General features: G+C 47.7%; 1 protein-coding gene across 7 annotated transcripts in view; it reads right to left on the minus strand.

The window, feature by feature from the left end:
* Window positions 1-985: 985 nt before the first annotated feature.
* Window positions 986-22,215, minus strand: part of KIAA0513 (KIAA0513 ortholog) — an 81,319-nt gene continuing 60,089 nt past the window's right edge. For 5 of the 7 annotated variants that reach the window (XM_039503191.1, XM_039503192.1, XM_039503193.1 and 2 more), the window contains 4 exons: window positions 21,520-21,560; window positions 20,848-20,935; window positions 20,229-20,306; window positions 12,165-12,453 (listed from right to left, as the gene is read on the minus strand). In XM_039503191.1, the coding sequence (XP_039359125.1) occupies window positions 12,198-12,453; window positions 20,229-20,306; window positions 20,848-20,935; window positions 21,520-21,560 (463 nt within the window). In that variant the 3' untranslated portion in view covers window positions 12,165-12,197. Of the gene's footprint in view, window positions 6,429-7,202; window positions 7,298-8,266; window positions 8,348-12,164; window positions 12,454-20,228; window positions 20,307-20,847; window positions 20,936-21,519; window positions 21,561-22,215 lie in introns of those variants that run through there. The other 2 variants (XM_039503197.1, XM_039503196.1) reach the window with 2 other exon arrangements.

Consider the following 22,215-nt stretch of genomic DNA (forward strand, 5'->3'; position numbering starts at 1 on the left):
ACTTTCTTATATAACATGGATTGATTTCTGCTGTGAAGTGGTGAGTAACCAATCAGTGATCAGCAATAAAAGGCATCATCTGTCACACTGTGAGCTCACATCTACATTTACCTATTTTTGAACAGTAATCGGACCATGACCAAATTTCTCCATGTAGAAAGTCCTATAAAATGTTTAAGCAAAGGCTGCAAGTCGATCCATTTCCCCACTCCCCCAACTGTGAAATATATACAGTGCCCTAAGGATGGTCATAAAACTGTGGCAGCTGTTTGTTATTTTCCTTATAATTATTCCCTGTCTTCCTTAATGTGAGAGCACACAAATCAGTCCTAGAAATGCCACAGAACACCAGGGACTCCGATTTGAAATCAGTCTGGTCTTTAGCAGCAAGGCACTCATGACATTGTGCATACAGTTTTGAGGCCCTGATTCAGGGTAGGGAAAAAATAAATCAGGCTTTGTTGTCTCCTCAGCTCCAGGGCAAATGCTCATGCTTTAAAAAGGTGCAACAATGTTATCGTTTGTAAAAAGTAGGTTAGCACAGAGAGAAGTGAGAAGGGGGGACTGAATGGAATGAGACATGGGGAAACACTGCAAATAATCAGATGGGGGAAAGGGGGAGAGGATGGGAACATTGCTTCTTTATGCACTGATATTGCTACAAAAACCAAAACACTCCTCACGCTTAATATACAGTGATGTGCTAAATGTAAGGAAGTTGATTGGGAGTGGGGAGAAAGGGGGGTTTAAAGATAATTTATTCCAATCCCTCCCCACAGTCCAAAACAGGAATGCATTATTTAGCCCTCTCAGTCTTCAGGCTTAAAATATTCTCAAACAAAATCCTTAAACAAAGATCACTTGGGAAATCAAGTTACATAATCCCAGTACAACACATCAATTGTCTAACAATCACCCTCCGCAAATGATATGGCAGTAAGTGTTAAATACAGTGTCAAAGTCAAACTCAGACCAAATATATATATATATATATAATTATATTTATACAAAGAGTAAAATACAGCATTTGAAACCCCAATGGAAGCAAACATTCTGTAACGTGGGGCAATACATTTAAACATTTTCTTTGCATTTGCGTTGGGTTTTTTTTAAATTTTATATTTTTTAGAAAAAATACACGTGCAAATAACATGTTTTCACTGCTAAACTTTTCTAGTGTTGGAAGAAAACAGCAGAATTCAGGAAAGAAAAAATGACAGAGAGAGAGATTGAGATCAGACATACTGTATGCTACACTTTGACGATCATCAGCTACCAGCCAAGGGTGGAGAGTTCACTGCTGCAGCTGCCCCTATGTCCATCAACCCATCAATAAGCAGAATAAAATTCTAAGTGCAGGCTACATTCCTAGAGGAGCAATTTCTCCCCAAACAACACAATTCTAGGCTAATACATCCCATACCAGCAATCCTTAGGAAAGCGACAACCACTGAATTTTAGTTAGGTGATGCAACATTCAAATTCATCCCCCCTTTGGGAATTAGGACAGAGCAGAGTGTGTGCTCCCAGTTCTCTTGGGCCTGGCTTTCCCCCAAGTTCAGTACCACATTTGCACAATTACGGATAAGTACGTCCCACAGGAGTCCGCCTGGGGGTTAGGTACCAAAAGTAATGTGTACAATTGAGATGCTTGGCAATGCTGCACACTTCAGAGCGAGGGGCTCAAGCCCCATGTATTTGTACAGATCGAACCCTTCTCATTCACCTTGGCGGTTTGCAATCATTCCTCGTGTGTCTCGAGAGATCTCAAAGGGGAAAAACAGGCCAATTTGTCAAACTCTCTCTCGCAGGCTGAGCGCTGTCTTGGGGTGCTGGTCATCTCGGCTGGGGGTTACTTTTCCTGACACGCTAGTGAAGATGAGGGCCTTCATCACTTCTACTGCATCTCCAAGGTGAAATCTAAAACCAGCCTCCACAGCTTGAGCAGCACAAACCTGAAACGGACTTTGCCAAAGCCCTTTCTCCATGCGGCACAGAGGGGATTTTAAAATGGGTCTCATCGCTGCCCCAACCCCCCACTCATCACTGTATTTACTCTGGCTCAGAAACGCAAGGCTCAGCCTATGCCAGAGACACTGACACACACCAAAGTCAACGCATTTCTACCTGGATCTGGAGGGTGGCGCTGGGGAAGGAAAAACTACATAGCAAAGCTCATTTCTGAAGCCTTGTTTAAACAGGTGCTGCAGCTCCCAAGGCCGATAATTACAGGGAGGGTTTGACTCAGCAGCTCCTTGCTATGGAGATGAATCTCACGACATTAAAATCCTCATCGCGCCAACATGACCTTGCATGGTGCTGAGGGGCAGGAGGTTACCCCCGAAGACGCAGCTTGGGAGAAGAAAGGGGGTAAAGTTAATAAACTAAAACAACTGATGGGAAAGGTCATCTGGGCTGGGGGCCCTGAGCCAGCCTAGTGCTTACATACCTATGTGTGCAACTTTGATCACGTGATGTCATTAGGTCTAGTCACATGATTAAAGTTTTGCATATGGCTTGAGTGCTTCGCTGGCCCTGGCTAATGGAGTCAAGATCTCCCTCCAATCCAGCTGGCTGCTCCACAGACAGTGGTCTCCTAACTTAACTTCCGCAGGGAACCAAGCCTCTCTCCCAGCAGAGCACTCCGGAGACCCTGAGCGGGGGGTGTGTGTGTCTCTGTGGCTGCTCCCAATCCAACAGCAAGCAAGGAGCTGACCTTTACGTCCATATGCTGGACAGGCCCAGGAGAGGAGATACAGCCCTATGAGTCAGGCTGGTCACCTGTCATGGATGGCCACTGGATCCCAGATGTCTGCCTCTTTTCCAAGTGGGGACAAGGACCCTGCAAGGCTGGCACAACTCCCCTCTTACTCCATCCTTGGGTGTCTCGGAGAGGAGGTGGGGGGGAGAGGTTATTGGGAAGCATCCGCCATTTGTCAAGCTTTCCGGGAGCCTGAGTGCCTCAGCTCTCCCGCATTCCACAGAGGAGGGGAGTCTCGGGAGCCTCGCAAGAGAGCAGTGACTAGGGTATTCCCCAGAGGTGTACTTGGCACAAAGCAGCTCTGACCTGAAAGGGCTGAGGCAGGGGACTGTGACAGTGGGCGACGCTTGGCAACTGGGCTGTTTGCTAGATAGCATGGGCAAAGAGAGGCAACTCTGGGAGGTGTGGGGAACACAGAGGACTTTACTGCCTTGTGCTACTCAGCTGTTCCCACTTAATAATATTGGAAAAAACAAACAAACCCTAAAGCACGTTCTCCTTAGACTGCTCTGGGATCTCTCCCATTTGCACTTAGTCGTGGCTTCTGCCTTTTAACCCAGGACGGAAGCACGGACTTCTCCTATTAACGCATGATGAACAACAAGTCTTAGTAGTAAGTAACTGACGACAACATGGACACACCAAAACTGGCATGGATCAGAAGCAGCAGATCTACTGCATTTGCAATCTGCAGGAAAAGGATCACCCACCCCGGAGCTCATGAACACCACAATATTTGGTCGCATACCCAACACCAAATGCCGCTGCTTCTGACACTCCAAGGAGACTTTAGCACTTTTACGAACATCTACGTAGGACATTTTTTCATTTCCTGAGCATCAGTCTACGGTTACTGGCTTGCTTTGGGGGCTAGGAAGAATCACAGAGCACTTCAAAATCTCAACGTGACTGGGAATATTCGCAGAGAGGTTACTCACGATGTTAAATACCATTCTATAGATTTAGGAAGTTACACTGCAGGGCCAACAAGTCAAGAGGCTGCATTAAAACAAACCTGCGACACTATGAATTAATCTTACAGGACGTAACCGAGAGCACAGAGCAGCCCTGGACAAACATCCCTTGAAACGCAGGCTCATGTAAACACAGAGTTCAGCCACGGTAATACTTGTGAAGAGAGACAAAGCACTGAACACACACAGCAAAATGGTCACCTGAACATCACAACACAAGAAGCATTTCATTTTCTGAAGCAGACAACTGCACGATTTCTATTGTAAATTAGCGTGTGCTAGGCTGTAAATCCTTGTTTGACAGCCACCGAGCACATGAAGGGGCTCAAAGCTTGCCTGCCTTTTGCATGTCTCTGTGCGCCACAGCCTTTAACGTGGGCTTCCGACACGCCTTATGTTCCCACGGGAGAAGCAATCCCATTTCCCTTGCATAAGGCTTTTCTAGAAGAAATTCCAGCACTGATCTCTAAGGTCCCTGAGTTTTGCTACAAAGTTCCCATTTTTATCTAGCCATCTGCACCTACCAAAAAAAAAAAAAAAAGTTTACATAGTAAAGTCTGGGGCCTCTTTTAAAGTCACTGGTATTATACCTGGATAATTCTAATCACTCCATCCCTCTCTAAACACTTGACACCCACGATTCACTGACGCAAGCTGCATGCCACTCTGGTAACAAGGGACCCAGAAAGAAATGAAAGTCTGTGTACTCTGCTCTACTGATTACAATATATCCAGGAGGCTGGAGTCACTCAAGGCCAGGAATAAAATGAGTATTTACAAAAGGCCATTTCAGGATGGCTCATGAAGCTGATTGGTATGGGAGGGGTCAGGAAGGAGAACGGAGGATGATTACATTTGTGGGAAAATAATAAGATTAATATTTTGTTTCCACTTGGAACAAGAACAGCACGATCTGTAGCCTGGCATGGAGAAAGCCCAGAGGCTGAGTGACTCACTAGCACCCTGGAGGTGAGCAGGCTGCACCTGCTCTGGAAGTAGACAGACAGACATGCATCAGTCTGGCCTGGTCCATCTGAAAAACTGGTGGCTGGAAGCGGTGGTTAACAGGAAAATTATCCTGGGTTTATTATGTATTGGGGCAAGTCACAAGGACACGTCATGCTCCAATCATTTTTGGGGCGCCTCCTGCCCCAGAGTTCCTCCCCCACCTGGGGGCCAGACTCTCATCCCATATAGTTCCACGCCCAAGCCTTGAACTCCACTCCATTGCTCCACCAAGCGAACTGAAATGGGGTGAAACTCTAGGGGAGGGGACCAGGTGGGAAGGTGCCACCTGGAGGATTTTCAGAGCAATTTAGAATCTGCAAGAGGAAATGCAGAAGGGAGAAGGTCGTCCTGCTGCTGCTTTACCATCTCTACCAGCAGAACCCAAGCAAAGCAACCCCTCTCCTCCTCTCTCCAACTGACGGCTGTGGACCTCTGCAGAATCCCCGCAACAAGGCTGCCACCAGTCTATCGCGCGTACTAAGGAAGGTCCTTTATTTGCCCTCACACTGAGATGTACAAACTTCACCCGCTTCCCTTGAAGCAAATACAATCATGTTCTCCAAGGGTCACCGTGGAAGAATCTTTGTATTGAAGGAGGGGGCTGGTTAGCCAGATACTGCGTTTCTCTGACTGCAGCAGAAAGATCTGCATGAGTTTCTCTACGCCTGCTTATTGCCCAGACCAAGAGGGACGTTTTCAGATAGAAATGAAATGCATTTTGACACAAAATCAGACTACCTGCGGCGCCACGATCAGTCTCCTACCCTCTCCCAGAGCGGTCCCATCTGCCCAGATTTTGTCACTAAAGAATTCTCTCCCTCTCTAGCCCCAATAATGGAAGTAATCAACATTTCCTTTCTGTGCAAACTGCAAGGGCGGCAGCCCATCTCACTGCAGAACAGCAGGTCAAACCAGATGATGGGACAGATCGCTCTGATCTCAAAGCTGGTTCTTATCGCAGCAGCTGCTAATCTGTCAGAGCAAAACGCAGGGTGCAGCTGTCGTGGATAAGCTTTCAGTGCACAACGCACTACAAGGAGGGTACAGCTCTTGATCTCTGAGCTGGGGGGCTTAGAGTCCTGTTTTCACCTGGATTAGCCGCTGGGTACCAACCTTCTAAAGTAACAAGCACCTAGTGCTACCATTTAATTCCCACCCTTTACATCCAACCCCCCACCCTGCCTACAGTATCTCTTGACCTCATCAGCTGTTGGCTACTGAAGCAGTCACATCAGGAAACAAAGTTTTCAGCAGCATGGCCAGTGCAAGGCACCTCCTTGGTGCCTGGGATACAGCAATCCTGCCCCTTCCCCGAGCCCACATAAACACACAGGGATCTTGAGCAGTTACTCCATTTTACAGACAAAAACACCTCTTGGAATATTCGACTCGGACAATGTGACGGGGCTCAGGGATGAAGGAGCATCTGAAAAGGGTTGGTTTTGTTTGAGCTCCTATTTCTACGGGCTGCACAGCGCAGCTCTAAGGTTTGCTGACAATCATGCAGGTTTATTGCGGTGGTTTTACGCAGCCCATCTTCAGTTGTGGGTGGTCTTGGAGGAGGAGGAGTCCTCCCAGTCCGCACCCACACCCACTGCCGCGCCTCTCTCCAAACGCCGGACACAGGCCAGACGGCTATTCGGCAGCCATTTGCTCGATGTGATCACTAAGCAGCTTGTTTTGCTCTGCAATGCAAAGAGAAAATGAGATTGGGAGGCCACGGTTCATCATTCTGATAACATGAAAGGAGAGGGATGGTGGTACCCTGTCCTAAAGGTTCTGGGGGCTTTTTAAATAAATCAAGGCAGTGACACAACTAGCAAGGTACCAGCATTTTTGTTTTTTATTTGGTTTAGAAACTACTGGATGGTGAGTTTCCCCACGTGAGTCTTGAACTGTAAACAAACCAACGATACACACGGCTAGATTGGGAACTGGTGTGAAGTGGCACCTCGCCACCGTAATCGCCCTGAGCTACCTTAACTGACCCCCACTGGGGATCCAACCCCATTTAAATCAATGGCATTGTGCCTATTTGCACCAGCTGGGGATCTGGCCCTATTTACTCCAATGAAGCTGCAGCAGTTCACACCAGCAGGGAATCTGGCACCCCATCTGGGGGTCTGGCCCCATTGATTCCAGCAGCGCTGCACTCCGAACCTGACCCATCCTGTACGTTAAGAAACATGCCAAGCATTTCAGACAGTGTCAGTGAGAATACGGTGAAATATTCTGAGCTTGCCATAGATTAGGAGGAGCCAGTGCTCTTTGCCCAGGATACCCACAGTATTTGACAGATACACCCTCTCTTCCACCATTGCAACTGGATTCTCCTGGCATGTGTCTGTCGCTAGGAATGGAAGCCATCTTGGAAATCAATTACTTCCCCACCAGCCACATTCCCCTCCCGCTGGAAGGTGGTGCTGGGCTCCAGCGCACAGCTCCCGCGCCTGCTCTACCTTCATCCAGGTTGCCGATCACGGCCTGCTTCTTCAGGAAGTCGTTGCAGAGCTTCTTGCTCAGGCCGAACGCCAACATGTTGTGAGTGAAGGTGCTGGGGAAGAGGAGACGGACATGGCACGGGCACTGCCGAGAGTCACCATGGAGCCCCCGGCCCTCCTCTCACCACTCCCGCCTCCCACTTCACTAACTGGCCAGTAGGGCTGGGCCTAACTGCAGAGCTGGGCTCTGGGACGCCCTAAAAGGCGGCGGGTGTTGGGATCGGGCCTCCCTTACAGTCCAGGGGTTGGAACAGGCGTCGGGGGTGGGCATACCCCGCCCTTCCTGTATTGCTACATGGGGCAGGGGTCCTGGTCTGGAACAGGTGAAACCCCCTGCTCTAGAGTTCAACGTACACCCCCTGATGGCTGCAAAGCACCTCTCACCTTCCCCACCAATCTGGGGGTGTCTGTTGAACTCTCCCTCTTTCCCCCACCCGCAGCAGCCATCAAGGTAACCCCATTTCAGCCCCCACCTGACAAGAGTGACAAGGGCAAAGGGGAGGGGTCTTCCAATCCCAGTCCGAGCCATGGGCGAGAGGAACTTAGTGGATTTCTTCCTATCAAGGTGGGAGAATCCTTGTGTTTGCTCTTAGGAGGGGGTAGGCATGAGGAAATGGGGCTGGAAAACCCTGGACACTAGAATGCTGGTTCTGAGAATCTTTATATAGTTTTAAAAAACCACTAGTGTTTTCCAATACAGTCTCAATACAGGAGTGACAGCATTTCCGTGACAGCATTCGGCTCCACCACCGAAGCTGTTTAATCAAGGAAGGAAACGCCAACGGCCCAATAACCTCTTTGCTTTGGCGTCAGTTTGTTCATCCCCTCAGACAGACAATTTCTGTTCTTCGTTATCAGAGAGAGACCCGACCCAAAGCCCTAAATCTGAATGCTTGGGCCCCGCTCCAAGCTTCGCAGCTCTGTCCCCATCTCTTTTTATTGAGATTTTGTCCATGACGACAATGGACAGGCTCCTTCTGGCCACCCAGACGCAGGCATTAGTCAATTAGCGTGTGCCTTACCCAAGCTGCCCAAAAGTGATGTTCTCGTTAAACCGTAGGCTGTCGTCACGCTCCTCCTGGGTCATGTGACACCACTTCTCCCTGCAACCACAGGAACAGATCTTGTAGCGGGAAGTCCCCGTGCAGCCTCCCCTCCCTACCCTCACATCCATCCAAACCCTGCTGGCTGCCGAGACCCAGCAGCAGGCTTGTAGGAACTGTGGAGCTGATAAAGAATATATCAAGGCAGCCTGGAGGAGATCACAGGTGCAGAACACCTGCCTCCGTGCCCTGCTCTCTCTCTTCTGGGCAAATGGCTGAGCCCTCCCTAGGCTGGAGCTGGCAGACACTGTAGGTATTTACTGCAGTTGTGAGGGAAATCTGCAGTGCCTTGCTTTATTGTTCACGAAAACGAGTTCCTACGCCGATGACAAAAGGGTGAGTTTGGGAGCACGGACACATCAGCATGTGCCTGCCACACGCAGCTCTGAAATCTGCCTTTAATGCCACTGTTACTGGGGGTGGATGTTGGGGGTTCACCGTCTGGGAGCAGCAGTCCCTGAAAGCAGTAGCATGAAGGTAAAGTATTCACCCACGTCTCAGGCCCAGTCTACATACCAGCCTGCGCTAGTTTAACTAAAGGGGATGGGGGGCTTAATGGATTTATTTAAATCGGTGTAACATGTGTTTAGGCCCGGTCGGCTTCTAAAAATTAGATCCACCCAGCTACATCGCTCGGGGCTGTGAAAAATTTCATGCCCTGTGCATCAAAGATAGTTTGCCTTAACCCCCACTGCTGACACAGCTGGGTCGATGTAGCTACCACCTCTCGCAGAGGGGAAATACCCCTTCCGTGGACGTAGGAAGTGTCTACACCCTAGCGGCACAGCTCCAGTGCCCTGGCTGTGCTGCTGTGGCTTAGACCAGGATTCAGTCAAGGTTCACCCCACCCCCTAAAAAATAAGATGCAGAGAGATCTGAACTCCTGGATAACAAAAAAAACAAGGGAAAAGGCGTCTGTTATGCCTCCTTTTCCCCATGAGCTGCAGTCACATGACTCAGGCAACTACCTTAATTACTATGCTGCGCTCCAGATTAAGCTGCATGGCACGTCACAGTGGGCCATTGTGAGCAAGGTCCGACAGGCTTTGTGGGCTGGCAATCATCAAATAGAAGGGAGCTGACGAATCAATGGAGTTTGATTCGAGGGAGTTTGAAATGAGACATCACAGTCCTCCCCGTGAGGATTACTGAGGGCTCAGTACGCAACGCTAGCCATGTCGCCTGCATTCTCTGAGGAATATTTTGAGCTAGATGATATGGTCTCAACTTGCCTCCGGAGGTCTAGCAAGGTCACTGAAGTTTATTGCCACTGCAACTTCACTTTCAAAATAGTAAACCTTGAAAACAGGATCTAGTTTTGTTGAATTCCCATTTGAGGGAACTGACAAAGCCTTGAAATAATTAATACTTTGAAGCGCAAGCGCCATGGCAGATGATACCCAACAGCACCGGCGGATCAGCACCTTTTGGACTGTATTTTGAGCTCTTTACCCAACAAATCTGCATCCACTCCCTCCTCTCATTAGTGAGGAGCGCGGAGATAAAACCGAGCGGATTGCCAGACGCAATCACCTAGACTACACACAGCATGTGTGTTCTTGCCGAGCATTTCATTATCAGTGAACATTACATTAGTCCCAGGAGCTAGATGCAAGTACATCGAGACATGTTTGACCATGAAACTAAATCAGCCTGTTGTATTTCGGTCATAGCCAGCACCTTTTTTGTACGCTCCCTCTCACATATTGCCCATGAGAGGTTACTGTGTGCATTCAAAACTAAAACAGGAGGAGATTGTGGGGCTCCCCATACAGATGTTTTACTAGGGGGTCTTTCACAAAGCCACTATCCTGCCAGGACACAAGTCATTCTAAGTATGTTCATTACACTCATTTAATACACGCACATGGGGAAGACTGGAGGCCAGGGTTTCAGACAGCCCTCTACTGAACAGAAATCCGGTGGGGGGTTATGTACAAGGTTCAGAAGAGGATAAAGAAAAGGGAAGGAAAAAGGAACAGGAAGAAGAAACGACAGAGGAGTGGCAAAAAGAGAATAAAAGGAACAGCACACAAACTTCCACTGCATGTTTAACTCGCCTGCACCCTAACTGGCGTTGGAGGGGCTGCTTCAACTGGAAATAGATGGTGGCACTAGGGTTATCTCTTCAGCAAATTCCATAGTGTAACCATAACTAGAACAAGTGTCAATTCCTGCTGGGACTGGTGACTAGCCATAGTTATCGCAGACTTCTCCCATGTAGGGCCCAATCCAGCAAGCCGTTCCTCATGTGTTCAGTTCTTGTTAGACAGCTTTGCAAGATTGGGCCTAGAAACTGCAAGGGATTTAGCTGCTTCAGTGGAGTTTGTGGGGCCAAATTCTGTGCCATACTAGAAAGTTTAGGCGTATGTTTAAAAACACAAAGTCTGTCAGGATCAGGTTCACTATAGCAACCAATATATGCACTAAATCTGAAGGCTGCCAAGGCAGAGAAAGAAAATCAGCAAGGTGCTTTGAATGCTGGAAGCAAAACTATATAGATCTCACTGTCCCAGTTAGAGAGGAAGCGTATTTCGGTTTTTCTGCCCTCTTTGTATATTCTTGCTGAGAGAAAACAAGAGCAAAGTGACCAAGGGAGATTTATGATGCTTCTAGGTCTGTTATTCAGAAATCGTGTTTGCAAAGGAAAAAAAATATGTCTACTTAAATACTTGGATTTTTATACTGGCACAAAAGGGAACTGTAGAGATTGATTTGTTTCTTCACTTAATCCCTATTAGAAGGGCATGCGGATTAAAGCTTTGACTATTATTTACAATGTACTAGGGAAAGGATATTTCTGCAAAATGAGCTTCTAAAATTCTAGCTCCTCAGCAGGGCAATGCACCAGCAAGCTCAGGATGTTGGACTACAGAGAACTCCAGGTTTGAGCAGGTGCATGTCCAATTCTGGTCAGCAGTGTGATTTGTGATGCATGAGGGTTGACGTTCATCCCCCTCTGCATGCAGAGGAGATGTACAAGACCTTGCATCAGTTAAGTCCCATTTAGTCTAGGCCCCGTGCATGGGTAAATTTCACACCAGGCAACTAATCTGAGCAGTGCTCTGCTTACACAAATTGAGTTGATTTCCTTCCCCTAACAGACATTAGCTGCACTTTCAAGAACTTATCTGTGAGCTCCAAACAGTCTTTTTTTCAGGGAAGCTTTTTTTTGTTGTCACTTAAAATGATTTATTCCTGGATCAGACATCAAGATCTAAACAATTTTTTTAGAGTCTTTCAAGAATCTTTCCCCAGCCCCAAATTCCAGTGTTCTCACTCTGAACCCCAGTAGATCATTTCCTGAACTTGTAAAGCTCAAGAACATAACTCTCAATGCAACTTGCTAGCTTCCCCCCATGGGCACTTTTTTTTTTTTTTTTTAAACATAAGCCACGATTTAAAGACAAATAAATAAATAAAAAGGCACGATTTCAAACCAGCAAAACATCTTCACAACCTCAAAGCAACAGCAGCGTTGGAAACGCACTAAGGCAGGAGATTGAATATACCTTGATTCAGCACTGCCCAGGCATCAGGAACTGAACACGAGAAAAGCAATGCTCACCAGACCACACCATTTCACAGAGTCAGTAGCAAAGGAAAAAATAAAATAAGGAAGAGAGGATAGAATGACATTCCCCCCCGTATGCCGGGAGACTCAGTTCGTGTCCAAAAACTGCCCATGAAACTGGAGCCTCATTCAGCTGCCAGTGTGTGAAGTGGCAGAAGAGAACAGAAGTACAAACCATCAACTGCTCTATCCACCACGGAGCTAGTTCATTACCGAGAGACCTCAATGCAGCGGCCTGTGATTACGTTTTGTTTTAAAAACCAGCAGATCTCAGGATTATGGATATAATTGCTTCCAGTTTTCTTCTAGTCTCACTGATAGCACTGTCCCCATTTCCTGCAGGTGGAGCCAGATTTGAATTTGTGCCCATTTCTCACTTGAGCAGGTGGCATTTCTGAGCCCAACCTGCATCCGAGACATTTTACCATGGTGGCAAAGTTTGGACCTGAAGTGAGTCAATGCAACTGTAAAAAATGCAACAAAGTAATGCGGACAGACACACCTCTTTTCCTCTTCCTCTCCAGCGTTCCCTCTGGAGTGGCAGCAGAAACAGGGTCAACAAAGGTTACATGTTAAAGATCATGCAAGATATATGGATGGAGAAAAAGAGAAGAACAGATGAAAGAAAGAAAGTCATTATAGGCAGAGAGAAGAAAAAAGGATTTTTGTTATTTTTCTTTCCCCCTTGCAGGAAAATCGCCTTCCCAGTGATCTCAACTCTTCTCCTGTTCTTCCAAAGCAATTACCAAGTATGAAACCAAACATTTCTACCACACGCCCCCAGCCACCCTGGGAAGGACTTTAGGCAGTTGTTGCTTTAGGGATTTTCCTCCCCCAGAGGGCTGCGAAGTGAGCGATACAAACCCAGCTCAGTGAGGAAAAACATTCACAAAAGCAGACTCTCTCCTGGAGGCCTTTAAGAAAAGGAAGGACAGGGGAAGGGGTCCCACTGCAGGGACCTAGTGTGTCTTTCTAGCCAGGTCAGAGCGGGTCAGTGACTGCTGGGCACGCTCACTGATCTCCCACCTCCAAGACCGCGTCTCAGGAGCAGATGAACAGTTCAAGGGTAAGCTCCCATCTATAAAGCAGGGTTGGAGTCAAACACCGAAAGGAACCAGTCTCTGGACAGAAGATGAGTTTCTCTTCCCCTTTAATCTCCGAGGGCCAAACGCCAAGGCCCTTAACTCAGAAACTCCCATCAGCTTCAACAAGAGTCTGCCGCACGGTACGTCTACACTTGGAGCTGGAGGCGTGATTCCCAGCTCGAGGAGACATACTCACGCTACCCGGATGAAGGAAGCTGCAGCAGCACGAGCTGCGGGATGAGCTAGCTGGCTTGAGTATGTACCTAGGGTCTCTGACGGGCACGTACTTGCGGTGGTTAACCCGTCCCGCTGCTCACACTGCCATGGCTACCTTGTTTTTAGCATGGTAGCTTGGTGAGAGCTAGTGTGTGTTTTTATCTCCTCAAGCTGAGAATTGCAACCCCAGCCCTCTGTCAGGGCTTCAGTGTAGATGAAACCCTAGCGAGTAACCAGGAGACCAGAACCCATTCTAAACCAATGCTGAGCAAATGAACCACATCAGGATAGCAGCTTTTCTTTGCCGAGCCAAACCCTAACCGAGGCACTGAAACTGTCACTACCAAGGAATGCAATGGACTAGTTTAAACCCCTTTTCATGCTATGCACTGGAAACCATACAAGGAGCTATACAATGTGGTGAGAGACTTGGTCTGAGCACTGGACTGGGAGCCAGGCGCTTGCAGGTTCTAACCCCTGTCCCTGACACACTTACTTCCCTCCACCTCAGTCTCCCTATCTGTACCACGGGGATGAGAATGCTTGCCTGCCTCCTAGGGAGCTGCAAAGATGAATGTTTGTAAAATGCTTTGAGAATGAAGAGCCCAAGGTGTTATAAAATGAACCTCGTGGTGCCGACAGAAATGCAGCTATGATCTTTAAAGCACAGAGATCTTTAGAAATAGACCCCCACACCACAGGCCAGGCCAGAAGGGCTGTAAATCCGGAAGGGGTTTTACATCTGCATGTGACTTTTGCATGCAGCCCCTCTGTAGCTCTGGGGAAAAGGATAGAAGGCCAGCTTTGATTGCTCAGATTCAATACTCCATCACCATTATATGAAAGGAAGCTGCAGCATCAGTGTCACAATCCCCTTTGCAATCCATTGCACATGTGAGATGCTGGAGGCATTCAATCTGGTAGGAGAAACCCTTAAATAGGTACATGCTCCTGCATTAATGATCACGGCTGGAAGACACTGCAGGTTCCTAGAACTGGTATTCAGATGGTATCAATCACTGGTTGCTATGATAAGAAGCTGCTGGTGAATCTCTTCTTGTGCCATTTGCAGGTATGAACCCCTATTTTCATCTCATTCCTCTCTATGAAGCAGTGAGCGCCATGTCTGCATGCCACCTTACCTTGCACCCACATGGAGCAGGCAGAGCTGGAACCAAGCCTGTTGCTTCGTCCCCTGATTTCTAACTTTAAAGGACTTGCAGTGGTTTTATTTTATTTGCAGAGACTGTGCCGTCCCTGTCTGAAGGGCTGCGATCAGCAGACCTGGCTGTCTCAGAGCTCTGCCAGGACCAAGGTGTCTCAGCAGTTTGCATGCTACATTTTGGAAACTGTGCCCATGTGCAATGTGATCCTGGCAACCACTTGTTTTTGCAAGGCGTTTATCAGCCAACTGCACATCTGCAGCATGTTCACGGTCAACTACAGAAGTGCCTGGATAGAGAATGGGAACCAATTTAGGAACACACAATATTCTTTTCCAAGACAAGAAACTCACGTGCAATGCTCAGACTGCTGCATGTCTGCAGAGTTCACCTGTTGGGAGTATTGGACATAAAATGGATTCTTTTCTTTTCAAAAAGAAGAAAACCCAGCTTGTTGGCTTTTATATTTTAACTATATTCACTGATTCATAGATTTTAAGGCCAGACAGGTCCATTTGATCATCTAGCCTGATCTGCTCATATTGCAGGCTATTCAATTTCACCCAGTTACACTGACGTTCAACCAAACAACTTGCATTTGGCTAAAGTTTACCCTCTGGAAAGGTATCCACTTTCACTGGAAGACACCCAGGATGCAGTAATCGTCACTTCCCTTGGTAGTTTGTTCCCATGATAAATCGCCCTCACTGTTAAAAATTTGTGCCTAATTTCCATTTTGAATTTGTCAGGCTGCAGCGTCCAGCCATTAGGCCTTTCTCTACTGGATTAAAGAGCCCTTTGGCACCCAGAAAGGCATTTATACACTGTAATCAAGTCATCTCTCAATCTTCTTTGTGATCAGCTAGACAGACTCATCTCTAAGTCTCTTACTGCAAGGCATTTTCTTCAGCCGTTGATTCTTTTTTGATACTGGTTTCTGCACCGTCTCCAATGTTTTCAACGTCCTTTTTAAAATGCAATCATAATTGTGTGCAGCATTCCAGTATCGGTCTCATCAGTGCCGATAAAAATCAGAGATAAAAATCACAGAGATAAAAATCACATCCCCACAGCTACTCTCTACTCCTGTTTATACACCCATGGATAGCAGCAGCTCTTTTCCCCAGAGCACTTGGAACTCATGTTCAGTTGCTTAGCCACTCTGACCCAGAAATCCCCTTCTGAGTCACTGCTTTCCGGGATACATTTCCCCATTCCGCAGGTCTGGCCTGTATCCCTTGTTCCTAGACTTTGCATTTGGCTGTATTATCACACATTTTGTTTGAATGGGCCCAGTTTACTGACTGATCCAGATCTCTCTGTATAACTGCCCTCTCCTCCTCCGTATTTATCGCTCTGCCAATCTTTCTGTCATCTGCAAATTTTATCAGCAGTGATTTGATATTTACTGCTAGATCACTGATAAAAATATTGAATAGTGTCAAGCCTAGTACCACTGCTTGAGGGACCCCACTAGAAACACACCTTTTCTATAATTCCTCACCGACAGCTGGTTTATGAGATCTGTCAGGCAGTTCTTAATCTATTTAATATGCGCTCCATTGATATTGCAGAGTGCTAATTTATTAATCAGAATATCATGTAGTACTACATCAAACGCCTTACAAAAGCCTAAATGTATTATTATCTATGCGGTTATCTTTATCAACCAAACTTGTAATCTCATCAAAGAATGAAATCAGGTTTGTTTGACAAGATCTATTTCCCATGAAATCGTGCTGACTGGCATTAATTATATTCCTATCTTTTAATTCAATTCCGTGTCAACTTTTACATTATTTTGTCCGGGACTGATACCAGGTTAATTGGCCTGACCTGGGTCTTCGTGCTTGCCCTTCTTGAATACTGACACAACATTAGCATTCTCTCCATCTTTTGGAATTTCCCTGATATTACAGTGTTTATTAAAAATCTATCGTCATCAACAGGCCAGAAATCTCCTCAGCCAACTCTTTTAGGACTCTTGGGTGAAGTTATCTGGACCTGCTCATTGAAATATGTTTATGCCTAGTAGATGATGTTTAGCATCCTCCTCAGTCACTAATGGAGCGGAAATAACTTTATCCTGCTGTCTGTCTGATTTGGGAATTTTCTTTTGATTACTGTCATCTGCCTAGGACTTATCTTGAAGTTTTCAGTGACAAAACTACTGCTCATAACTATAACCATGGGGTATGTTTCCAGCATACCAAAGCTGCTTATGTCAGACACCACGTTCACCAGGGGAATTGCAGCCCTCAGGAGATGTGTGTAACACTAGAAGGTTCCTTACAGCAAAGTTTTGGTAGCAGAGTTTAGCACAGCATTTGCAGAGCAGTGAGAATGGGTCTCCCAAATGGTGACTAAGTTAATTCCAATAGGGGGATGATCTCTCTACTGGGGGCAAATTAACAAGGACTGCTGAGAAGCGACCGCTTTAAAAAAAAACAAACTATGGGGACAAATTAGGACGACCAAGCACAGCAGAGAAGAGTTTCCAAGGAGATTTAGACTCAAGATTCAATCCATTACCTCTGGATTCCTGTCTACAAACAGGAATGAGTGTCAAATGCACCTCTGGTGTAAGCAGGTGTGATGCATTCCCATCAAGTACCGCACTTGCACACTTCAGGGCTCAATTTTGGCTTGAGTACTCGAAAAAGGGCCTTCATGCTACCACGTATGTCTTGAACAGCCTTTAACTGATACCACAGACCAGGCTAAGTCATTCTTGCCTTACCCCAAGTCGGCACTTTACCCTGGAGGAGTCTTTGAATGATGTCCTAGCCTGTGCTAGAGAGCACCCATCCCTGCATAGCTGCTGAAACCCTGCAGACCCTTCGCCAGAGCTGCGTGCAGGGGGAGGGAGATGGAAGTGTTAACAGATGCTACAAAGCTGTAGCGGGAATTGGTCCAGTTTGAGGCTTAATGATGCCACAAAAAGCCTTGGTGCAATATGTACCAAGAGTGCAACTTGTATCCCTCCTCACAACAGCCAAACCAGAAGGGAGGCCAGGGCAGACGTGTGTGTGTGTCTCTAGGTACCAGTGACAGCACACATGGAAACACCCCACAGTACCCGGGCACTGACCGACTGGGAGCAGAGTTTATGGTCCACCTCCCAGTTGCCTTCTGACTAAGGCCAGTCACTAAAATACCACGTCCGCTTCTTAACATTTGACTTCTACAGCAGACTGAGCTCTTTGCCCCTCAGGAAGGGGAAACGCCCGCAGCTGTGGGGTGGGCACAGCATGCTGCATAACAGGGCGGGGAGATGTGCCAGTAGGGGCCATTCGGGCTAAGACAGTACGACAAACCATTCCTCTCCCATGAATTAGCGTCCTGCCTGTGGGGCGTGGACAAAGGGGGTTAAGGTTTCACCCCCAATGAGCATAGCACTCACTGGACACGTGCCATGGAAGGATGAGGAGCTGAAACAAGATTTGAAACTGCAGTTCCAGGGGGAATCTTGGAATTTCCAGCCGAGGCTTAGATTCCCGAGCGCCTCCCTCCTCCCCACCCCACAGCCAGCACGAACCTGACTCTACCATGGCCAATCACCCGCTGGGGACCAGGTTTGAACAAAGGGATATTGATACAGAAGGGTTCAAACCAGTGCAGAATGTTACTCTGAGTCTAGAGGGCTTCCCCTTGGCCTTCCTTGGAGCTGCTAAAACAAACCACAGAGATGCTTTCTGTGGATTTAGGACTGTCCTTTAATGAAAGCTAAAAGGTGAGCCTCTGAACCTGGTATTTTTATAGTGTCCCAAAGCGAGTTGCAGGACGTTACTCGTTTTAAATCTGCTCTCCCAGCTATGATTTAGATTTTCATTCAACAAGCTGTGCCCAGGCTCACATTATGCAGCTGGCCTTTCCTACCTTCCCAAAGGTGCCACATGAGGCGTTGCAGCTTTTCAGAACCTCGGCAATATTTGCAGTATCCTGGCCACAGCTCAGAAAACGTATTTATTACAAATATGCTTTGTTTTTGCAGACAAGGAAAATCAGCCATCCGGTTAGCTCAGAAAGGCATTCTCATCACAGAGCAGCTGCCAAAGGCACATGACCTTGCGAGACATTTGCTCCTGCTAATTTCATGCTTCATAAATGCAAGTTGTATTGATGTTCAGTAGGATCTTTCATTGGTTTGTGTTTAAAAAATACTGAAAACGTGCCAGTCTTTTCCGGTCCATCAGGGCACTTCATATCTGGTAAGTAGCTGAGTCCTAGATTGCAACACTTGGCATTTTTCAACCACAGATCTCAAAGCACTCTACAAAGGTAAGGAAGCATTGTCCCCGTTTCACAGGTATGGAAACTGTGGCAAAGAGAGCTGATTCGCCCAAGGTCACACACACTGGGTCAGTGGAAGAGCAGGGACAGAGGCCAGGTCTCCTGACTCCCAATCCAGTGCCTTATGCACATCACCATGCTATCCTCCTTAAAGGGACACTGTCAGGTTAAAAAAAATTTCTTTTAAAGTAAGTGACCCACCCTGTTATAAGCAACATTTCAGAATACTAAGTCAGAGAGAATTTTAAAAAACAAATCGATTCCTCATCACTTATGAAACTTATTTCAACATTTAATTCAGTAACTTGAAAGGTCAATTTCACTTCTCTTTTGAGTCAATTTAATTTCTACTTCTCCTCTGCCTGTACCATGCTGCTGCTGCCCTTTCACAACACTACAGAGGATTTTGCAATCCTAGCAATGAAACCTCCCATATAATTTTATCATTTCCCTGAAAGGTCTCTAGTAACACAGCTTTCGTAAGACTTGCATTTAAAAAAAATAAAATAATAAAAAAAACAGGCAAAAAACCCATACTGGATTTTGGACCCAAGCTCTGCGACTGTGTCCCTTTAAAAGTAGCTAAAAACAAGAAAACCTTTGAGATCCCAAATCCTCAACAGGATAAATGTCTAGACTTAAATTACATGAGTATCTATATTCAAAAAGAACACTGGAAAAGGTATTCTTTCCTTAGCTGCCTAGACACAAGCTTAGGGTTCTACTTCCATAGCAACCTTTTAATCAAACACATAAAGCACAGCATTTCCCTACAATCTGCTTCTGTTTCGATAGATCAGGTCCATAATGGCAGAGCGAAAGCAGGACCTTGCGTCCAGGTCTTGGCAGGACTGATCATCATCTATTTGCTATACAAACGTAGCTATTTTGGAGAGATGACTTCAATGGATTTCTCCTGTCCCAAAGGCACACGGCCTCTATAACATCCATGGGAACTGCACAGCTGAACTCCTCTAAGCCTATGGTAACCAAGCCCCTCAGTGTTATTTGATTGCAACTTTCTGTGATCGAATAGAAGTTGGCTTAGATGCTCTCCTATGAAATTGCAACCTCTGAGAAGCGCTGATCCCCACCCCTGCAAGTTCTAATGGCCGGGGCTGCACTGCAATGACCAGCCCTGGCAGAAAGAGGCTCAGCACTTTCCAACAGCTACTATGCAATATAGGCAGCCTCACTATGCGCTGTACCCAGTGCAGAGAAAAGGCCTTCAGAAAGAACGCCTGGAGGAGGGGGCAGGCTCCTTTCACCGTACTCTTCTCCCATAATGCTCCACCCGGGCCCGATTCCAAGCACCTCCATGCAGTTAGTTCTAGCATTAGCCATGGCAATTGCCTTCACAGTGCAGCAGGATTTAAACAGCTGTCAGCTGGGTGGACTTCTCAGCAAACTGCTGCAGCAGGAAGGGCCTAACCTGTCATCTCCACTGTTGCGGGGGCTGGGGAGTTTGAGAGTGAAGCATGGGCTGTTTTCCCCCTGCCTTCCAGCCCTCCCTTGCCAAGGGCAGCCAGAATTTAATGTTCACGCTCTACCTGGTGGTGGGAGATCTCTTCCTCCTCTCGCAATGGACAGCATCGAAAAAGGCTGCATTCCAAAATCTCAGGGTGTGCCTGCAAAACAGGGAGAAGGCATTGGAGACGGTGCTTTGCACGGGAGAGCACGGCCGCCACCCCAGCAGCACCTCCGAGCAACCGCGGGGCACTTGTGCACGTACACGGGGTCCTGCCAAAGTGCCCTCCCCACAGATCCAGCCTTTGGCTTCTATGCACACAGCATGCAGCAAAGAGAAGTCAGCTTTACTGAGCTGTTAATGCCTGGTTTTGGGGGCTTTTGATCAGCGGCTGCGTTGACAGATCTCATCATTTGGGGGGAGGTGGGGGGTGGGCAGGGGGAAGGCAGAGTCAACTCTGCATATGCAAAGAGTAGAATACTTGGATCAGGCACATGGCTGAGTTGTGGGGAACGGCAGCATGTCACTCGGCCTGCATGGCAGCACCAGCTCTGGGCACTGTTCTCTGAGCAGCACAGGGCCTGGGTTCCCCCTCACACTGCCGGTGCTGTGCAAGTGGATGCTCCTGCCAGCTGACTCAGAGCTACCAGGCACAGCTGGTCCCCGGGGGCTGCAGCTCAAGGTGGATAACCAGGCTTTACCAGATAGGCTGCTGCTTCAGGTGCATATATAAATAGATCTTCTCTCCCTTCTTCTCCTCTTCCTCCTCCTCGGGGCCGTACAAGGAAACTGTCGGGAAGCAGAGTTGCACACCAAGGCTTGAGGACGCTGATCTGTACGAACACAAACTTAGCACGACTCAGCTACTCACCCCACCCCCCAAGCAGTCACCCCGAGGTACCGGGGGAAAAAAAAAAAAAGCAACTCAAACCATCCCTGCGGGGGCAGAGAAAAACAGCTCTGCTTTGTTTCTCCTCCTCATGGCTGCTGCTGGAGCTCAAGGAGCTGGTCCATTAGCTCAGAGGCAGTAGCCGACACAAACCTCTATACGGGGAAGGGGGACGACACAACACCACAAAGCACCACACTGCGTGTGTGCAGGTTACATTCAGCACCAAAGGGATGCTGCTGTGGAACGGGAGATGCTACTGCTCTGAACAATGGATTGGAAAAACATCCTCTGGTTTCACTGCAGCTTCCTTAAGTGCCCCTGCAAACCGCACTAAGAAGTTGTCAGTCATTCCCCACGGCAATTTCACTCTCCCGGTCACTGGCTATGCCGGGGCATTTCACACTGGGTCTGCCCCGAGCCCCACCCTAAGGTCCTGGGGATCCCCTTGCTAAAGCCATTGATTTGCGGCTGTGCTGCTTACCTGTCTTCTGCAGCTTCTCCTTCGGTTTGTCTTCCCCTTCCCTACAGCAAAGAAACCGTGCTAGTCAGCTCCTCCCTCTCAGAAACCGATGCCCTACAGCAGCCAGCTCCCCCTCCTATCAGCCCACGTGACTAACCCATTCAGCCTGCTGGCATCCACCTCCCCCATCACAGCCACTGGGGTGAGACACAAGAGGCTGACCGAGGTGCTAGCCATGGCCAATATACACTGGAGCCCTTGGGAGAGTTTCACCCAATAACTTCATGCCCACGCAGGCTATTTCCCCAGAATGTCTCCCAGTGCTTTGCAGCCACACTTGCCTCTCAGAAGTAGGTAAGCATGTTATCCCCATTCTGCAGATGGGGAAACCGAGGCATGGGGAGGCTGGCTGATTTCCTATCGTCACCCAGGGAGTCAGTGGCAGAGCCAGGAATGCAGTCCAGCTCTGCTGACTTCTGGTCCCATGACTAACCATTAGAGAACACTCCAGCTCTGGTATCCCCACCATTGCAGAGTTGGGACGATCAGTCGGAAAGCCCCTGGAAGGTTGTTACCCTTCTCTCTGCATTGGGCACTCTCACACTTTCTCACTGAGGGAGCCACATCTAAATGGAGAGGGTATCTCGGGGACACCTGCACGCCCATTTGTGATCACACGGGCCACGCCCATTTGTGATCACACGGGCCACACCCATT

Source organism: Mauremys reevesii, linkage group 16, assembly GCF_016161935.1.
Source record: "Mauremys reevesii isolate NIE-2019 linkage group 16, ASM1616193v1, whole genome shotgun sequence".
Taxonomy (NCBI): domain Eukaryota; kingdom Metazoa; phylum Chordata; order Testudines; family Geoemydidae; genus Mauremys; species Mauremys reevesii.